Below are 18,306 nucleotides of genomic sequence, written 5' to 3' on the forward strand. Positions count from 1 at the left end.
TTTAGAACCAAGCACATTAAATGACATTTTTCTTCCATTTTTTTTTGGTTTCTTCTGCCCTGTGACATTCTAATTCCCTAGTTCAGCGCTGCATAGCCATGCTTCCAGTGTGGAATACAGATATGTTCTCTGGAACCCAGACCCTGGTTGGTACTTGCAGGCTTGTAGCAGATTATTTGAGATTGTGACCGCATGCACTGCGGGTTTAAAACTTAAAGATTAAGTTGATACAGTGAATAGGGAGAGGGCTGTGGTGACCAAGTTCCCCCTGTGTGGACATCCATGAAATCCTAGACAGTGAGCCTCATTTGGGACAGGAACTGTGCCCAACCTGATTATCAGTATCTACTGCTGTGCTCAGTGCAGTGTCTGGCGCACAGTAGGCATTTAACAAGTACCAGTAAAAATAAAAAATAAATCTGCAGGCATCGAAAGCCTCTGTAGCATCTACCTCTGGTCTCCCCATGAGACTCTGAACCCTGGCCTGTCAGCGGGTCGGCTTCAGCAAAGCCATGGAAAGCTACCGGATAAATCCTGGAGGAAGCGAGCAGGATATAGACCCTCACCTTCTGCTTCCCTACAAAAGGGAAATTGAGTGGTAGGAAGAGATCGTGTTGTCCTGGAGCTCAGTAAACCCCAGAGGCCCCTACATTTCCGCAGTAAGTATTTTGCTTACTATGGTCCTAATCTGAGGAAATAGCTAAGTGCGTAGTTTCCTGGGCAGGACAGCAAGGTGGGTTTTTTTTTTTTTTCTGCATCGCTAGGCCCCCCTAAAGCTTTTTTGGGTATTCCCACACCCTCAGGGCACATGGGCAGGTGCGGAGAGTTTCCAAAATGGGATATGTTTCAGGCAGTGGGTAGATGGGAAAGGAGGCAAAGGGCATTCATTTGTCCTTCAAAAATCAAAGGGCCCAGTTGGGCAGGGGCGTGGAGGAGGGAAGGACCTGGTTCGCTGGTGGCTGTGCAGTGGTTAGGGAAGACCCCAGGGTAAATAGTGCAGTGTCCTGGGTGGGGAGGGCCTCCGGCTGGCTCTTTACCGAGAGGAGATCTGGTTATTCGCCAGGCCACCAAAGTGATCAAACTTGCTCTCTGTTTCATCACTGTAGGAGCCACCTGTACAGGGTGAAAAGGTAGAGAGAGAAATTGGCAGCTTATTCCACGGGGACCCAGGGAGAGGGAAGTCTGCTCCAGTCCCAAAGATCCCAGCAGCTTAAAAATTGGATCCTCCGAGAATCGGTCCCAGAGGACCTCACCACCTGGTCTGACTGGCTTCCCTGCCCAAGAGCACTGATTCCGGCTATCTTGGTACCCTGACCAACAAATCTCATTTCACATTCAGAAGAGATCTCAGTGCAAGGGGAGGGGGATGGATAAAACCCTCAGGGCCTGTAATCAGCCAGATTTGGGGAGCCTACGTCAGCCTGCCTCCTCTTGAGATCAATCAATCAGTTAATCATATTTATTGAGTGCTCACTTGTGCAGAGCACTGTACAAAGCACTTAGGAGAGTACTTTACAACAGAGTTGGCAGACACAGTCCCTGCCCACAACAAGATTAGAGTTTAGAGGAGACAGACACTAATATAAATAAATTACCGACCTATTAAATAAATGCTGTGGGGCTGAGGGAGGGGTGAAAAAAGGGAGCAAATCCAAGTGCAAGGGTAACACAGAAGGAGTGGGAGATGTTAGGAAATAGCTGGGCAGCAGGGGATTCAGCTCAGGAACCACATCCGTTTTCCCAGGAAACCCCAAATTCATTGGGGGTTGGCAGAAATGGGCCTTGCTGCAATAGACTGTAAGCTCATTCAACCAAAACAATCAATCAATCATATTTATTGATCACTTTCTGTGTGCAGAGCACTGTACTACGTGCTTGGGAAAGTACAACACAATATAACAGACATATTCCCTGCCCACAACGAGCTTATAGTTTAGAAAGGGAGACACATTACTATGAATAAATTATAGCTATGTACCTAAGTGCCGGGGGACAGGGACTAATAAAGGCAGCAAGTCAGGGTGATGCAGAAGGGAGTGGGAAAAGAGGAGATGAGGGCTTAGTCAGGGAAGACCTCTTGGAAGAGATGTACCTTCAATAAGGCTTAGAAACGGGGGAGAGTAATTGTCGGATATGAAGAGGGAGAGTGTTCCAGGCCAGAGCTAGGACGTGGGTGGGAGGTCGGTAGTGAGATTGATGAGATGGAGGCACAGTGAGAAAGTTGGCATTAGAGAAGTGAAGTGTGTGAGCTGGGTTGTAGTAGAGGGGAGCCAAGTGAGGAAGGAGGGGGCAAGGTGATCGAAGCTGGTGGTATGGAGCTTCTGTTTGATGCAAGGTGGATGGGCAACCACTGGAGGTTCTTGAGGAGTGGAGAAACATGATCATTTGGAGAAAAATGATCCAGGCAGCAGAGTGAAGAATGCACTGCAGTGGGGAGAGACAGGAGGCAGGGAGGTCAGCAAGGAGGCTGATAAGGTGGGATAGGATAAGTGCTTGGACTAGCATGGTAGCAGTTTGGATGGAGAGGAAAAGACATCTTAGTGATGTTGTGAAGGATGAACATAAAGGATACAGTGATAGGTTGAATATGTGGGCTGAATGAGAGAGAGGAGTCAAGGATAGTGCCAAGATTACAGGCTTGTGAGATGGGAAGGGTGGTGGTGCTGTCTGTAGTGACGGGAATGTCAGGGGGAGGGCAGGTTAGGTGGGAAGGTAAGAAGTTCTGTTTTAGACATGTTAAGTTTGAGGTGACGGTAACGCTGCTCCTTCCTCTCCCCCTCCTCCCCCTCCCCACCCCCTTGCCTTACCTCTTTCCCTTCCCCACAGCACCTGTATATATGTTTGTACGTATTTATTACTCTATTTATTTATTTATTTTACTTGTACATATTTATTCTACTTATTTTATTTTGTTAATATGTTTTGTTTTGTTCTGTCTCCCGCTTCTAGACTGCGAGCCCACTGTTGGGTAGGGACCGTCTCTTTATGTTGCCAACTTGTACTTCCCAAGCGCTTAGTACAGTGCTCTGCACACAATAAACGCTCAATAAATACGATTGAATGAATGAATGACATCCAAGTAGAGGTGTCTTGAAGGCCGGAGGAAATTCAAGACTGAAGAGAGGGAGAGAGATCAGGACTGGAGACGTAGATTTGGGAATCACCCGCATAGAGGTGGTAATTGAAGCCGCGGGTGTGAATGAGTTCTCCAAGGAAATGGGTGTAGATGGAAAATAGAAGGTGCCCCAGAACTGAACTCTGAGGGACATCCACAGATGGGGGTAGGAGGCAGAGGAGGAGACCGCAAAGGAGGCTGAGAATGAGTGGCTAGAGATAGAATTAGAACCGGGAGAGGACACTGTCAGTGAAGCAGAGGTTGGATGTTTCCAGCAGAAGGGGGTTGTTGATAGTGTCAAAGGCAGCTGAGTGGTTAAGGATGATTAGGATGGAGTCGAGGCTGTTGAATTTGCCAAGGAGATCATTTGTGACCTTTGAGAGGGTAGTTTCTGTAGAGTGAAGGGAATGGAAGCCAAACTGGAGAGGGGGGAAGGAGAGAATTGGAGGAGAGCTTGAGACAGCAGGTGTAGACAACTCATTCAAGGAGTTTGGAGAGGAATGGTAGGTGGGAGATGGAACAATAACTGGAGGGAGACATAGGGTCAAGGAAGGGTTTTTTTAGGATGGGGAGTCATGAGCATGTTTGAAGCAGTGGGGAAGGAGCCACTGGAGAGCAAACAGTTGAAGATGGTGGCCAGGGAGGGAAGAAGGGAGAGGGTTGTTGTTTTGAAAAGGTGCGAAGGGATGGGCTGAGATGTGCAGGTGGAGGTGGGGGGATTTTGAGAGAAAGCAGGAGACCTCCTCTTGAGATTCTGCTGGAAGGATGGGAGAGTTTAGACTCCCCCTTTTAGACTGTGAGCCCACTGTTGGGTAGGGACTGTCTCTATATGTTGCCAACTTGTACTTCCCAAGCGCTTAGTACAGTGCTGTGCACACAGTAAGCACTCAATAAATACGATTGATTGATTGAGAGTTGAATAAGGGGCAGGAGGAGGGAGGGACTGGAAGGAGCAGGGGAGATTTTAGGGAGATCACGCCTGATGGTTTCAATTTTTTCAATAAGGTAGGTAGCCAGGTCATCAGGGGCAAGGGATGAGGGAGGCGAGGAGATGGGGGTTTGAGGAGGGACTTTAATGTCTAGAATAACTGGTGAGGGCAACAGGCTTGGGTGTCAATAAGGATGGAGAGATAATTTTGCCGGTCAGAGGAGAGGGCAGAGTTAATGCACGCAAGGATGAACTTGAGGTGGACAAGGTCAGCCTGATAGCTAGATTTCCATCAGCAGTGCTCTGTGGCTCGCGCCTAGGAGCGAAGGAAGTGGACTGGGTAAGTAATCCTCACTGTGGGCAGGGAAAGTGTCTACCAACTCTGTTATATTGTGCTCTCCAAGCACTTAGCACACTGCTCAGCACACAGTAAGCATTCAATAAATATGATTGATTAATTGATAGCTGTCTGGCCTATTTATCCATCATTCAGTGCTGGAAGCTTGTCTACTAACTCTATTGTACTCTTCCAAGTGCTCAGTATAGTAGTTGCTTAATACCATGGATGATGATTCAATAATAACTTGAATTTAAACAACACTTATTTTTCTGAAGTGCTTTCACGTAGTGATATACTCAGAACGTCGCTGTGAGGTTTGACTAGGCATTTGTTTTCATCCCCATTTTTCTGATGGAGAAACTGAGGCAGACTGATTAAGTGACTTGTCCAAGACCACAGAGTAGGCCAGTAGCATAGCTGGGGCCAAGACTCCTGACTCCCAAGCTCAGGCTCTTTCCAAGACTAGCCCATACAACTTCCCTGATTCCCCGTTATCCATGATGTTGGAGTCAGAAGGAGCATGTTGAGTGGGGCAGTGTGACAGTGGAAAGAACACTGGCTTTGAAGTCACAGCACCCGGGTTATAATCCCGTCCCTTCCATGTCCCTATGTTGCCGATTTGCACTTCCCAAGTGCTTAGTACAGTGCTCTGGTACACAGTGAGCGCTCAACAAATACGACTGAATGAAAGAATGTCCCTGCTGTGTTATTTTGGGCAAGTCACTTAACTTCCCTGTTCCTCAGTTACCTCATCTCTATGATGAGAATTCAATACCTGTTCTCCCTCATACTTAGATTGTGAGCCCTGTGTAGGACAGGGATGGTTTTTGACCTGATTATCTTGTATCTTTCCCAGCACTTAGAACAGTGCTTGGCATATATCAAAGAGCCAAACAAATACTAAATACCATGCAAATACTTAACAAATAACACAGAGCCCTACAGCTTCAATGTAGACGGACTTTAGCTTTCTTATTTTTCCTCTCCACGCTTCTTCAACTCTTTCTAGGGCAACTAACAACTAAACAGCTAAATAGATGGAGTTAATTATTGACTTTCATTTCCCCCGCTCACACTCTGGTGGAGACTCTGGTGATCAGGGCCAGAGCCAGAGGGATGGAGGCTAGAGAAAGGTGGATAACTGGATGCTGAAGAGTTGGCTGTAATAAGCTGACAGTAAGCAAAGTGCACGTGTCTGGAAGTCATTGGCTTGCTGTGTGACCTTGGACAAATCATTTGCCTGCTCTGTGAGCTCCTCTGTTCATTCATTCATTCAATCATATCTATTGAGTGCTTCTTGTGGGCAGAGCACTGAACTAAGCGCTTATAGTATTTGTTAAGTGCTTACTGTGTGTCAAGCACTGTTCTAGGTGTCAAGGTAGATAACAGCTAATCAGAGTGGATACAGTTCCTTTCCCACAAGGGGCTCCTGATCTAAGTAGGAGAGAGAACAGGTATTGAATTCCCATTTTAGGGCTGAGGAAGCTGAGGCATAGAGGAAATGAAGTGACTTGCCCAGGGTCACACAGCAGGCAAGTGCAGAGCTGGGATTGGAAACTAGGTCCCCTGACTCCCTGGGCCCATGTTCTGTCCACTAGGCCACATTGCTTCCCTGCCCTTGTGGGCAGGGAATATAACTTCTGATTCCCTGGTACTTCCCAAGCAATTAGTACAGTGCATTCAGTGTACTCAGTAAGTGCTCAATAAACAACATGACTATTGCTCTGTCCCTCAATTAACTCATCTGTAAAACAGAGGACACGTGCTCTCCTTCCCTGTCTCTTAGACGGTAAGCCCGGCGTGGGTCAGGGACCACATCTGATCTGATTATCTTTGCATCTATTCCAGTGCTTGGCACATACTCAGTGCTTAAGCTAACTGTATTGTCTAGCCCTTCCAAGAGTCAGTGCCCTAGAAATGAGAAATAATTCTATTAACTTGAAAATCTTCAACCATTAAAGAATTCCAGATAATTGAAGAAAAGAGAGAATCAAATAACAGCTTTCTTAAAAAAAAAAAAAAAGTTGGGGAGGAGAGTAAAATTAGGTTAGTTTGCTACTGGTTCATTTCAGAGCAAAAATCAGATGTCCTGAATCCACAAATAATGCGGGGAACCCTGTCTAACTGGTGGTTAGACCACATCTTTTTTTAGGTCACCAGTAGAATGATGAGAGATCTCAGCTTAGTCTATAACTAGATGTAGGGCCCTGGCTGGGTTGTGTCTGTTCATTCTCCCTCCTGCCTGGCCAGAGCTGGGCGTGAAAATGTGGCCCAGGTCGGATGTCCGTGGTTTCTTTCTTGAGCACGAAGCTGTGATGCTGGCCTCCCTCCCAGCTCTCTACCAAAATTAACCAAGTGCCACCACTTCCTGGAGAAAACGGTGAACCTGCTTTTTCAATTCCCTGAGGGGAAGTATCTGGAGTAATGGGTTTCTCTTGGCAGGGGGGAAAGTCTGGAGAGGAATCAAGGGATAATAATAATAATTATGATAACTGTTAAGCGCATACTATGTGCCAAGCGCTGTTCTGAGAACTCGGAGGTCTTGGTTCCTTGCCCTTCACCTCCCTCTTTGGCTTTTGTGTTGGTTTGTATTTCTATTATTTCATCTTCCCTAAGATGTCTGTTGCTAAACCTTGCCCCACCTTATTTTTGGATTGTGAGCTCCTGGAGGGCCAGAAACCAAGTCTCACTTTCCCCAGGTTTCCCAGCTCTGCAGACATAGTAAGTGCTTAATAAATACTAGTGCTACTTCAACTTCCAATACTACTAAGCAGTGTGCCCTAGTAGTTAGATCCCAGGCCTGGAAGTCAGATGGAACTGGGTTCTAATCCCAGCTCTGCCACTTGTCTGCTGTGTGACCTTGGGCAAGCCACTTCACTTCTCTGTGCTTCAGTTACCTCATCTGTAAAATGGGGATTAAGACTGTGAGCCCATGGAACAGCACCTGGCACATTGTAAGCGCTTAACAAATACCATAATTATTACTACTACTACTACTATTACTACTACTACTACTACTACTACTACTACTACTACTACTACTACTACCCATGTCTCATATTCCCCAGGTTTCCCAGTGCTAGTTCAGTGCTCTCCAGGGGTAGTGAGTGCTTAATACTATTACTACTACGCTGGAGAAGCAGTGTGGCTCAGTGGAAAGAGGATGGGCTTTGGAGTCAGAGTTCATGGGTTCAAATCCCGGCTCCGCCAACTGTCAGCTGTGTGACTGTGGGCAAGTCACTTAAACTTCTCCGTGCCTCAGTTACCTCATCTGTAAAATGGGGAGTAAGACTGTGAGCCCCCCGTGGGACAACCTGATCACCTTGTAACCTCCCCAGTGCTTAGAACAGTGCTTTGCACATAGCAAGTGCTTAATAAATGCCATCATTATTATTATTACTGCTACGATGGTGACAACAACATCCACTACTCCTCCCTCCCCCCGCACCACTCTTGAAACCCCTTCTGCCCCTCACCTATGTGGCAGTTGTACATCCAGATGCGGTGGCCATCATAGCGGGTCCGGCATTTCATGACATTGTTGGTGTAGTCTGATTCGGCCACTTCGTAGTTGGGGTTAATAACAACCTGGAAGAGGGAGAGGGGAGCCCTGTCAGAAATAGATGCCAAACTGAGGCCCGCTTCCCTCCACTTGGGCACCTCCCCTCACAACCCCCTCCGCCCATCAGCTCGGCAGTGACGGAAACATCCCAGGGAACTGCTGAGGAGGCAGGGAATCTGGGACACTTATCCCGGTGCCTGTTTAGCCATCAGGAAATGAACAGGCTTAGCCCCCTGGTGCACACCTGGTGCTGTCTAAAGGAGATTTCTTAAAATGCCAAGGGAGGATCCCTGTGAGTCCACTGGGCTTCATGCAGGGCCTCCGGGCTAGGAAGGGAAGGCTCCAGGGCTACAGGGGAAGGGATAACTATGAGGAGAAGCTGGAGGGAATAACTCTGAGGAGGGAGGGGAAGAGGTGAAGGTTTGGGGCACAAAGGCAGGGGAAAGTGGAATTAAAGAGGGCTGCAGAATTTGGTCAGATGAAATGTCCACTCTCCAGGCTGAAAAACAAAGAAGATTCCGTAATGAGAGGGGGATACAGTTCCTATCCTATATGGGAGGGAGTTTGGGACAACTCCTTATAGAGCTTTCCTTGGGTTTGTGGACTGCCAGTCTCACTGGAGAATCACACACAACATGGGGCAAACCCAAAGAAAGCCTGCTGAGTTATCTGCGTCATGGGTTTTAGTAAAAGATACCCCAGGGCCACGTGGATTTCAAAATCTTGCTCGCCCACTCCTCCATGCTGGGAGAATTCTTCAGCAGGGGCCTCTCTCACGGTCTGGCTTTACTGTTCCAAATCGTCTGTCTTCCCATCCCTCCCTCCGCTCATGTCTGGGGGCCATTTCAAATCGTCAACCTGGGTCTTCAGCAAAAAGCAAAGAGTTTCAGACCTATGAATGCTTCACTTTCCTCAGCTGTTTTTTCCACTGAGCCACCCATGCATACCTTAGAAGTTTACTCCCTTAAGGGCCAATATAAACCTGCCCACTAAAGTCACTTTGGCATATAAATCCATAACCCGGTGTCTGTGCAGTTCTGCCACCGCAGAAGCTCGGCTCAGACAGACACTCGAGCTACAGGAGAAATGTGTGGGTTTCATTGCAGAGGTACAGATGGGCTCAATCTCATTCCAGACTTCGTTTTCTTGTTTCTGTACTCTGCAGGGTACCCATCAGTAATCAGTTGATCTACTGCTTATTCTCCTTAGTGACACTGTACTACTGCTAAATCACTTATGTGAGAATCTAGGTGAAAGTATTTTGAATTTTTCGGATGACCGTCAGGAGTGAAATCAAGCCCTCATTACTATTTACAGGGCATAAAGAACAGAATTTAGGTTTTTAGTGTTGGGGTTTGTCGTGTTTTAAAAAATATATTTTTGGACTTTACAGTGAAACCAGGCGATGGATTGCACTCAGAAAACAATAGCCAGATGAAATGAAATGAAAGTGGTGGCAGACCTCAAATGCCACGCTTATGTGCCTACCTAGTGTATTTTAGCAAAAATCTAAATCTAAAATTGGGGCAGGAACTGCTCGGTCAGTCTAAAGACGTTGATTCATTTCCATGCTTGGCTGTAGGAAGAATGCCTCGCTGTCTTGTGGGGCGGTCCAGAAAGTCTTTCAACACTGCTCTGTGGTCGCTTCTCTGCAGGTGTTGAGTCCTGTCTGTGGGGAGTTTGAAGGCTGGGAGGATCTTGCCAGGAACTTAATGTCTCAAAAAGAATCGGGTGGGGAGGGGAAGGGGCGGCAGGGCAGGGGAGGACAAGAGGAGGCAACGGGGAGGGAGATTGAGGAGGACAAAATATAGGAGCTAGAGAGAGTCCAAAATCCCTGTCCGGGAATCGACTCTCTGTTTCAATGTTCACCGATCAAATTGCTGGCAGAGAGCCATTGCTCGTTAGAGGATGCTCTCCCAAAAGTGGGAGGGAAGTCTAGGAACCCCGGATCCTCTCTCTCCTGCAATGTCACAGCCATGGGCTTCGCCCTCGAGCCATGTGGCTCTGGGAGGGCAAGTCCAGCTCTCTGAGGGAGGAGGTGGTTGGCAGTTGCTGTAAGTGGCTTCGATACTCCTCTTCCACCCCTGGGGAAAGAGCAGGGGCCTTCCTCCCCAAACACACCAGACCATGTAATCAGCAGACTGAGTCCCCTTAAATATTCAGGTGGTCCTACCCACTTAGCTGTACCTGGAACAGGTAGTCCCCTGGGGGCACGTCAGTGATGTCCACCCACTGGCAGTCGATGTCATGGCGATAAATGTCCCAGCATCCCACGGTGATACCCTGCTCCCCAAAATTGGCACACTCATAATTCTTCTGAATTTCTGAAGAGGAGAAGGCTTATTACATATCCCCTGTATCCATTGACAACCCCCATCACAACAAACACACCAAATGCCTGCATGATGTTCCCCGAAATCCTGCTACAGAGGAGAGTTATTCTCCCAACATCCCCCCTGGGAAGGGGGGAGAGGGAAGGGGAAGGAAGAGAAGGGTCAGGGAAACAGGGACAGAAAAGGGAAAGAGTTTTCCCAGAGTCATTCCCGGTGAGTCAATGGGAGGAAGGGAGGGAGAACAGTTCCACAGAGTTTTGTCCAGGACAGAGAGGCGAGGCAAGGGGGATACCTGCTTCACACTCTGTGTCTTCCAGGCAGAAGCTGGCTTTATGGCCCTCAGCCACCTTGGTCCCATTGAGGTTCAGAAGGTCATAATAGGTGAAGACTTCCATGCTGTGGTAATGCCTGAGAGGAGAGAGAGAGAGAGAAAGTTCAGACATCTTGACTATTGCTTCTCTGGGCACCCACCCATTAGGTAAGATCTCCACAGGGTCAGAGGAGTGGGAAACAGCAGAACAATTTTCTTTTAATTAAGGAAAACTTACATCGTGGGTAGGAAAAGAAGATTTTGGGTGCTAGATGGCTCAGGCTCCCCCCACGTTCCCGAATCCCAGCCCTTCTGTTCCTCCCTTGGCTGTTTTAAGGAGTGAGGTTGTTTCAGACATCTCAGCTCTGCAGACCACTCGAATGCAGAGAGACATTGATGAGGCAGAGATTGGGCCTCTATGAGGCAGAAACAGATAGAAATACAGACAGTAAGAGAGAGAGATGGAGAGATAGAGAGCATCAGAGACAGGTCAAAGAAACAGAGATGTAGAGAATGCCATAGAGGGACAAACAGACAGGAATAGGGATAAGCAGAGAGAGAAAATTCACTCATTCATTCATTCAATTGTATTTATTGAGCGCTTACTGTGTGCAGTGCACTGTAGTAAGTGCTTGGGAAGTACAAGTTGGCAACATATAGAGACGGTCCCTACCCAACAATGGGCTCACAGTCTAGAATGGGGAGACAGACAACAGAACAAAACATATTAACAAAATAAAATAAATAGAATAGTAAATAAGTACAAGTAAAATAAATAGAGTAATAAGTCGGTACAAACATATATACAGGTGCTGTGGGGAGGGGAAGGAGGTAGGGCGGGGGTGATGGGGAGGGGGAGAGGAAAAAGGGGGCTGAAAATAAGTTTAGCACAGTGGAAAGAACACAGGCCTGGGAGTGAGAGTCAGAGGTTCTAATTCCGGCTCTGCCAAATGCTCATTGTGTGAACTTGGGCAAATCACTTAACTTCTCTGTGTCTCAGAACTCTTGTTCTCCCTCCTACTTAGACTGTGAGACAGGGACTGTGTCCAAATTAATTCACCTGTATCTAGCCCAGTGCTTAGAACAGTGTTGGACAAAGTAAGCCCTTAACAAATACCATAAAAAAGAGAGAGGTGGAGCCACAGAACACACTCAAGAAGGAGACCAGAAAGAAAGTAAAGAATAGACAGAACACAAAGGTTCAATCTTTTAAACCCTATAGAGCCAGAGGGCCTTTGCAGATCTGAAAAGGTTCACAATGGATTTCCTAAGTATTTGAACTTGATGTAAGCAGGGCCAAGGCTGAGCTAAACCAAGGAAGTGGCAGGGAGCACTAGAATACATTTTACAAATTAAATTAGAAAGACACCAAATTTTGAGCCCATTATTTCTCCTGCTCAAACAATAAATCTGCTACTTCTCTTGATGCAAAAATAATAGCCAGTGAATGGATTGTGGGTGCAGACTGGGAAGAGTTGTCTACTTATTTATAAGAGAACTTAGCAGCCATTTGCAGGCTAGGAATTAACAACAGATTCAGGTTCTTTGAACTTAAATATGCTATGCTCAGGATAAACAACTGGGAAAACATAGATGGGGATAGTTCTGAACGTCTATCTACAGCTCAAAGTCAGGCTGGAATCTATTGTCATGGCATTCCACTGGAGTGTCAGGGTTTCTCCAGTTTGAAGTGATGATGGCCTCAGCAATGACTTACGATTCTTGTTTCTTTCATTCAATCGTTCATTCATTCATTCAATCATATTTATTAAGTGCTTACTGTGTGCAGAGCACTGTACTGAGCACTTGGGAAAGAACAATACAACAATAAGCAATGACAATCCTTACCCACAATGATCTCCCGGTCTAGATAAGGGGAGACGACATTAATACAAATAAATGAAATTACAAATGTATACATAAGTGCTCTGCGCCTGGGGTCAGGGGGAAGTGCAAAGGGAGCAAGTTAAGGCAATACAGAAGGGAGTGAAAGATGAGGAAAAGTGGGGTTTTGTCTGGAAATGCCTCTTGGAGGCATTGTCCTTCAATAAGGCTTTGAAGGGGAGGAGGAGTAACTGTCGGATTTGAGGAGGGAGGGGGTTCCAGGCCAGAGGCAGGATGTGGGTGAGGGGGTCACCGGCAAGACAGGCAAAATGGAGACAAAGTGAGAAAGTTAGCATCAGAGTAGCAAAGTATGCGAGCTTGGTTGTAGAGGGAGAGAAGTGAGGTGAGGTAGGAGGGGGCAAGGTGATGGAGTGCTTTAGAGCCAATGGTGAGGAGCTTTTGTTTGAATCGGAGGTGGATAGGCAACCACTGGAGAAGAGTGGGGTGACATGTCCTGAATGTTTCCGTAGAAAGATGATCCGGGCAGCAGAATGAAGTATAGACTGGAGTCGGGAGAGGCAGGAGGCTGGAAGGTCAGCAAGGAGGCTGATGAAATAATCTCAGCGGGATAGGATAAGCAATTGTATTAACATGGAAGCAGTTTGGATAAAGAGGAAAGGGCAGGTTTTAGCAATGTTGTGAATGTAGGACCGAAAGGATTTGATGACGGATTGAATGCCTGGGTTGAATGAGAGAAGGAGTCCCTTCCAGGCGCTCAAGGCATCCCTAATTATTTTTGTTTGACCATTTCTCCCACTGGACTGGAATTTCTCTGAAGACAGGGACCATGCATTTTGCTTCTGTTGTACTCTTCTGTGGGTTTAGGATGATGCTTCTGCACTCACTGAATACCACTGATTGTATCATTTCTTTAGTCTCCCATTTACAGATAGGGAACCAGGGCTAAGGAAAGAAAGATGACTTCCCTTCATGATCTACAGCAGATTCTGAATCAGAATCCCCTTCTGACCCCAAGTCCTGGGCTCCGTCTGTTCCCCCTAAATCTGTCATACTCTCCAGGTTTGGATGGTCTGAATTAGGCTGCAGACACACATAAGGAAGAAGGTGCATATTTTCTCTAGGGAAATGAGCAGCTTTTCCGTCCTCACTGTCCAGGCTAAAAATACAGCCAAAAGTTCCTTACATTGGCTTTCCCTAGGTATGAAGTGGCTTTTCCCAGTTTTGTCATGTTTCCGTGCAGAATGTCTATGAGCTGGAGTGCCCAGGGAAGAACAGCAAATGTTCAGAAGGAGGCATTTTGTGGTAGTTGGGGTGATGACTTTGAAGGAGTCTATTTTGGCTGCTTGCAGGCAAAACTAAGACCTCAGGTCTGACTCAGTTCCTAAAAAATGTCTGCATCATTCAGAGAAGGGCTTATGTTACCATGTTTACTGGCTGGAAAAACTGAAGAGAAATGAGTTTATGTTTCTCTATTTAAACAGAATCCAACCCAGGCACACAAATGCTCTGTTAAAAGTCTAACTTTTTCTTCATTCTTGACTCACCTCCACAGACTTGATTTAGGAAAGCTTTTCAAAGTGCAGGGAACCCAGTGGTCTCTAAGTCTCAAACTTGTCTGGATTTCGTTGCCTGGTACATTTTCTGCTTGTCGGGAGGGGAAATGTGGTGATTACCCAGCCTCTCTTTGAGCTCTACTAGTTCCTGGGCTATGAATGGACTGGAGCAGTCAAGCTATACAGGCTCTGGGAGAGATGAGCTGGTCTCCTCAACTCTCTCTCTCATCCTGGGCCTCTGATATAGGAATTCTTGCCACCGACAGGACACTGGATGGTGGATAAGGATGTCTGAATGGAGTGAGCAGGAAACCAGGGTGAAGTGACATCATCTCTGGCCAGACCTTAGGGTTGATGGATGAGAACTGAGGCTTGGAAAGCAAGGTTTTTTGAGTCCTAGACTCAAGCCCTCACACTCCTTCTCTCCTCCCCCGAGACCTGCTTGTGGACTACAACAGTAAGATTGAGATGGTCAGTTACTAGCAGGTGTTTGTGGGGGAGAACCATAGTATAGTGGATAGAACAAGGGCCTGGGAATCAGAAGGTCATGGGTTCTAATCCTCGCTTGGCCATTTGTCTGCTGTGTGACCCTTGGCAAGTCACTTCATTTCTCTTTGCCTCAGTTTCCTCATCTGAAATTTGGGGATTGAGTCTGGGTGCCCCACTGGGGACAGGGACTGTGTCTTCTAGACTGTGAGCCCATTGTTGGGTAGGGACCATCTCTATGTGTTTCTGACTTGTACTTTCCAAGTGCTTAGTACAGTGCTCTGCACACAGTAAGGGCTCAATAGATACGATTGAATGAATGAATGATTTGTTTGTATCCACCTCAGTGCTAAGTACAGTGCTTGGCACATAGTAATCACTTAACAAATACCATTAAAAAAAGAAACTACAGATGCTGGTAATGAGTGTTCTGAATGACAATCCTTCGCAGGACATAAAATTTGTTAAGTGCTTACTATGTGCCAAGCACTGTTCTAAGCACTGGGGGAGATACAAGGTAATCAGGTTGTCCCACATGAGGCTCACAGTCTTAATCCTCCTTTTCCAGTTGAGGTAACTGAGGCACAGAGAAGTGACTTGCCCAAAGTCACACAGCTGATAAGTGACAGAGCTGGGATTAGAACCCATGACCTCTGACTCCCAAACCCATGCTCTTTCCACTGAGCCACGCTGCATATATTCTGTATATGTGAGAAAGAGAGCCAGGAGACCTATCTACTCAATCTCACTTGTCCTCCCCCATCCCACCCGATACAATGAGTATTCATCCTCCTACACATCCCTCCATTTTTCCAAAAAGTGCAGAAGTGTGGTCCCATAACTGGAGCCCCGGACTGGGAGACAGGCCATCTGGGTTGCATTTCTAGCACTGCCACTGACTCAACTGGTGACTTTGGGTTCAAACATCTCCTTGTCTGTCCCTCCATTTTCTCCTTTTTGTTTGATGGAGGTGATGAATCCCTGACCCCTGCCTGCTTCTCTGGGGTGTTGTGGGGGAATCAAGAGAGAGCAAATGTCTGTCAAGGGCATCTTGGAGAAAGGCACCCCAAGGAGAGGGGAAATCTAGTTTTAAATAGGATCTCAGGAGGTGAGGATGGGGCTGGAGGAGGAAAAGAGGAAGGGAAAGAAGGTCCTTTTTTCTCCAGAGATAGCCCACAAACATCTCCTATCAACTTCAAATAGCATAGGCCTCCCCCTTCATATCTGACAGACTACCATTCTCCCTATCTTCAAAGTCCAACATCCAAAAGGCCTTCCCTAACTAACCCGTCATTTCCCCACCCTATTTGCCCTTGCTTCTGTGTCACCTATGCACTTGGGTCTGAACCTTCAAAGAACTTTGATAGTCACTCTATCCCTAGCCCCACAGCACTTATGTACACACATATCTATCATTTTTTAAGTAGTATTTGTTAAGTGCTTACTATGCGCCAGGCACAGTACTAAGCCCTGGGGTAGGTACAAGTTAATCAGGTTGGATACGGTCCTTATCCCATTAAGCACTTAGTACAGTGCTCTGCACACAGTAAGCACTAAATAAATACGATTGAATGAATATAGGTCTCACGGTCTTAGTCCCCATTTTACAGATGAGGTAACTGAGGCACAGAGAAGTTAAGTGACTTGCCCAAGGTCACCCAGCAGACAAGTGGCAGAGCTGGGACTATAACCCAGGTTCTTCTGATTTCCAGGCCCATGCTCTATCCGCTAGTCCATGCTGCTTCTGTTTTAAAGTCTGTCTTCCCCTCTAGCCTGTAAGCTCCTTATGGGCAGGAATTGACTCTTACCAACTCCATTGTATCATATTCTCCCGAAAGCTGAGTACAGTGCTCTGCCCAAAGTAAGCACTCAGTAAATGCAATGGATTTTCAGTCAAGATTAGCTCTCTGTCAGCCTGGTCCTCACCCAGGGATTGGAGGGCAGGAGAGGAGGATGACTGGAGTTGAGGTGGATGGCCATAACGATGGGCTGCAAGCAAAAGTGGAGGCAGCTGTTGGGTGGCAGTGGCAGGAGGAGTGAGGGAGGAAGAAAGGGTCCCTCCTCTCACAGCTCCTGTGGCCACACACTTGGCTTAGTCCTGATTTTGGACTGAAATTGCCACCTGGTAAAAAAATGCTGAAACATTTCCAAAAATCCCATTAGACCACCAGAGAAGGGAGGGTTTGACCAGGAGCCAGGGGTGGGATTGTAAATCAAAAGAGACATTCCAGTGACATCTCCACAGGACTATTCTTAGCCTGTGTGCATGTAAGTGTATGTCACCGTAAGTCTCTCATCATATAATCTCTGGGTGTGCTCCATAGGGATGGTATGGAACACAATTACCATCCTCATATATACCCAACAGCAGTTTCAACCCCTGGATGCTTATTGGCTTCCCCCATATTCTCCTTTTTAAATTTAAGCACTGATATCCTCACAACTCTAATTTCACTCCTTGACAAGGTTCCAGATCAGCCAAGCCCAGGAAGATCCATGTTCTGATGCATGAAAGCACTAAGTGGAATACATGGTTTCAACCATCCGCAAATTCAAGATCATCATTATACAAGAAAACCAAACCCTTCGAATGACATCCTAGACCAGTACTCAATAAACTCTTTTTTTAGCATGATTTTACCCAAAGAATCATTGTGTGCAAGGATCATCTGTTCCTCTTATCTATGTACTTCTGCCTGTCCTTCCAAAAATTATAGGATTTTTCCCTTTTTTGCTAAACAGCCCAGTTGATCTGTTGTAAATCACTGACCTTCCCTACAGGTAGTGTCTGGAGGTCTCTGGCTTCACCCTGCTGCTTCCTTTATCCATTCATAGCCATTCAGTCAACTCTTATCAAGGAGTTAGACCCTGGAATGGGGTTCCCAAGGCACACGTCCACCAATATCCTTCTACGGACTTCTTCCAGGACAGACTAGATTCCTATCTGTCTGGAGTGGTTTGGATGCAGTCCTGCCTAGAGAAAGGACTGGATGGCTTCTAGAGCTCACTTCTACCTTCAGGATGACACTTGGATCTTCCTGAAGACTAACACCCAATGCCTATTTATTGAGCATTTACTGTGTACAGAGCACTGTGCTAAGCACTTGGGAGAGTACAACATAATTTAACAGACACATTCCCCACCCACAACGAGCTTACAATCTAGAGAGGAAGACAGATATGAATATAGATAAATATATTATGGGTATGTACGTATGTGCTGTGGGGTTGGGTGTGGGGGATGAATAATGGGAGCTAAACAAGGGCAATGCAGAAGGGAGTGGGAGAAAAGGAAATGAGAGCTTAATCAGGGAAGGTCTCTTGGAAGAGATGTTCCTTCAATAAGGCTTTGAAGGTGGGTAGAGAAATTGAAGGTGGGTAGAGTTATACCCAAAAAGGTATTGTCCCTAGTCTAGCAATTTGACCCAGCTCTGAGCTGAGGACTTAGAGGAAATTAGGAGTGGTCGTAACGACATATTTATTGAATTCTGTCCATCCCTCCATTCCCTCTTCATTTTCATTGGAATCTGGGAAGGTGGGGGATATTTGCTATGTATTTGCAGCAGGTGCTGTCATTCTCTTTGCCTGGAGATACGGGGAAGTGCTGATGGAAGGAGTGGATGCTGGTAGAACGGTCTGGGGCAGAGAGGGGAAGGTAGCCTGATTAAACATCATCAATTTTGCAGGCCTGGTGGGATATTTTGGCTTAGTGATTTTTGAAGAGTCTTTGGTTCAGAGTACATGGTCCCTTATCACCTGGGTTGATTCCAGAGGCTCCAGAGCATTTTAAACCCCCTGTCAATGGGCTGATTCACAGTTCTTTCTGCTCGTAGG

The 18,306-nt window shown here is 46.6% G+C and overlaps 1 protein-coding gene across 1 annotated transcript in view; it reads right to left on the minus strand.

Annotated features, from left to right (window-relative positions):
* Nucleotides 1–841: 841 nt before the first annotated feature.
* Nucleotides 842–18,306, minus strand: part of LOXL2 (lysyl oxidase like 2) — a 100,643-nt gene continuing 83,178 nt past the window's right edge. The window contains exons 11-14 of the mRNA XM_038747465.1: nucleotides 10,571–10,686; nucleotides 10,133–10,269; nucleotides 7,860–7,971; nucleotides 842–1,113 (exon numbers count right to left, since the gene is read on the minus strand). Of these exons, the coding sequence (XP_038603393.1) occupies nucleotides 1,034–1,113; nucleotides 7,860–7,971; nucleotides 10,133–10,269; nucleotides 10,571–10,686 (445 nt within the window). The 3' untranslated portion in view covers nucleotides 842–1,033. The remainder of the gene's footprint in view (nucleotides 1,114–7,859; nucleotides 7,972–10,132; nucleotides 10,270–10,570; nucleotides 10,687–18,306) is intronic.

This window comes from Tachyglossus aculeatus, chromosome 5 (genome assembly GCF_015852505.1).
Source record: "Tachyglossus aculeatus isolate mTacAcu1 chromosome 5, mTacAcu1.pri, whole genome shotgun sequence".
In the NCBI taxonomy this organism is placed as follows: domain Eukaryota; kingdom Metazoa; phylum Chordata; class Mammalia; order Monotremata; family Tachyglossidae; genus Tachyglossus; species Tachyglossus aculeatus.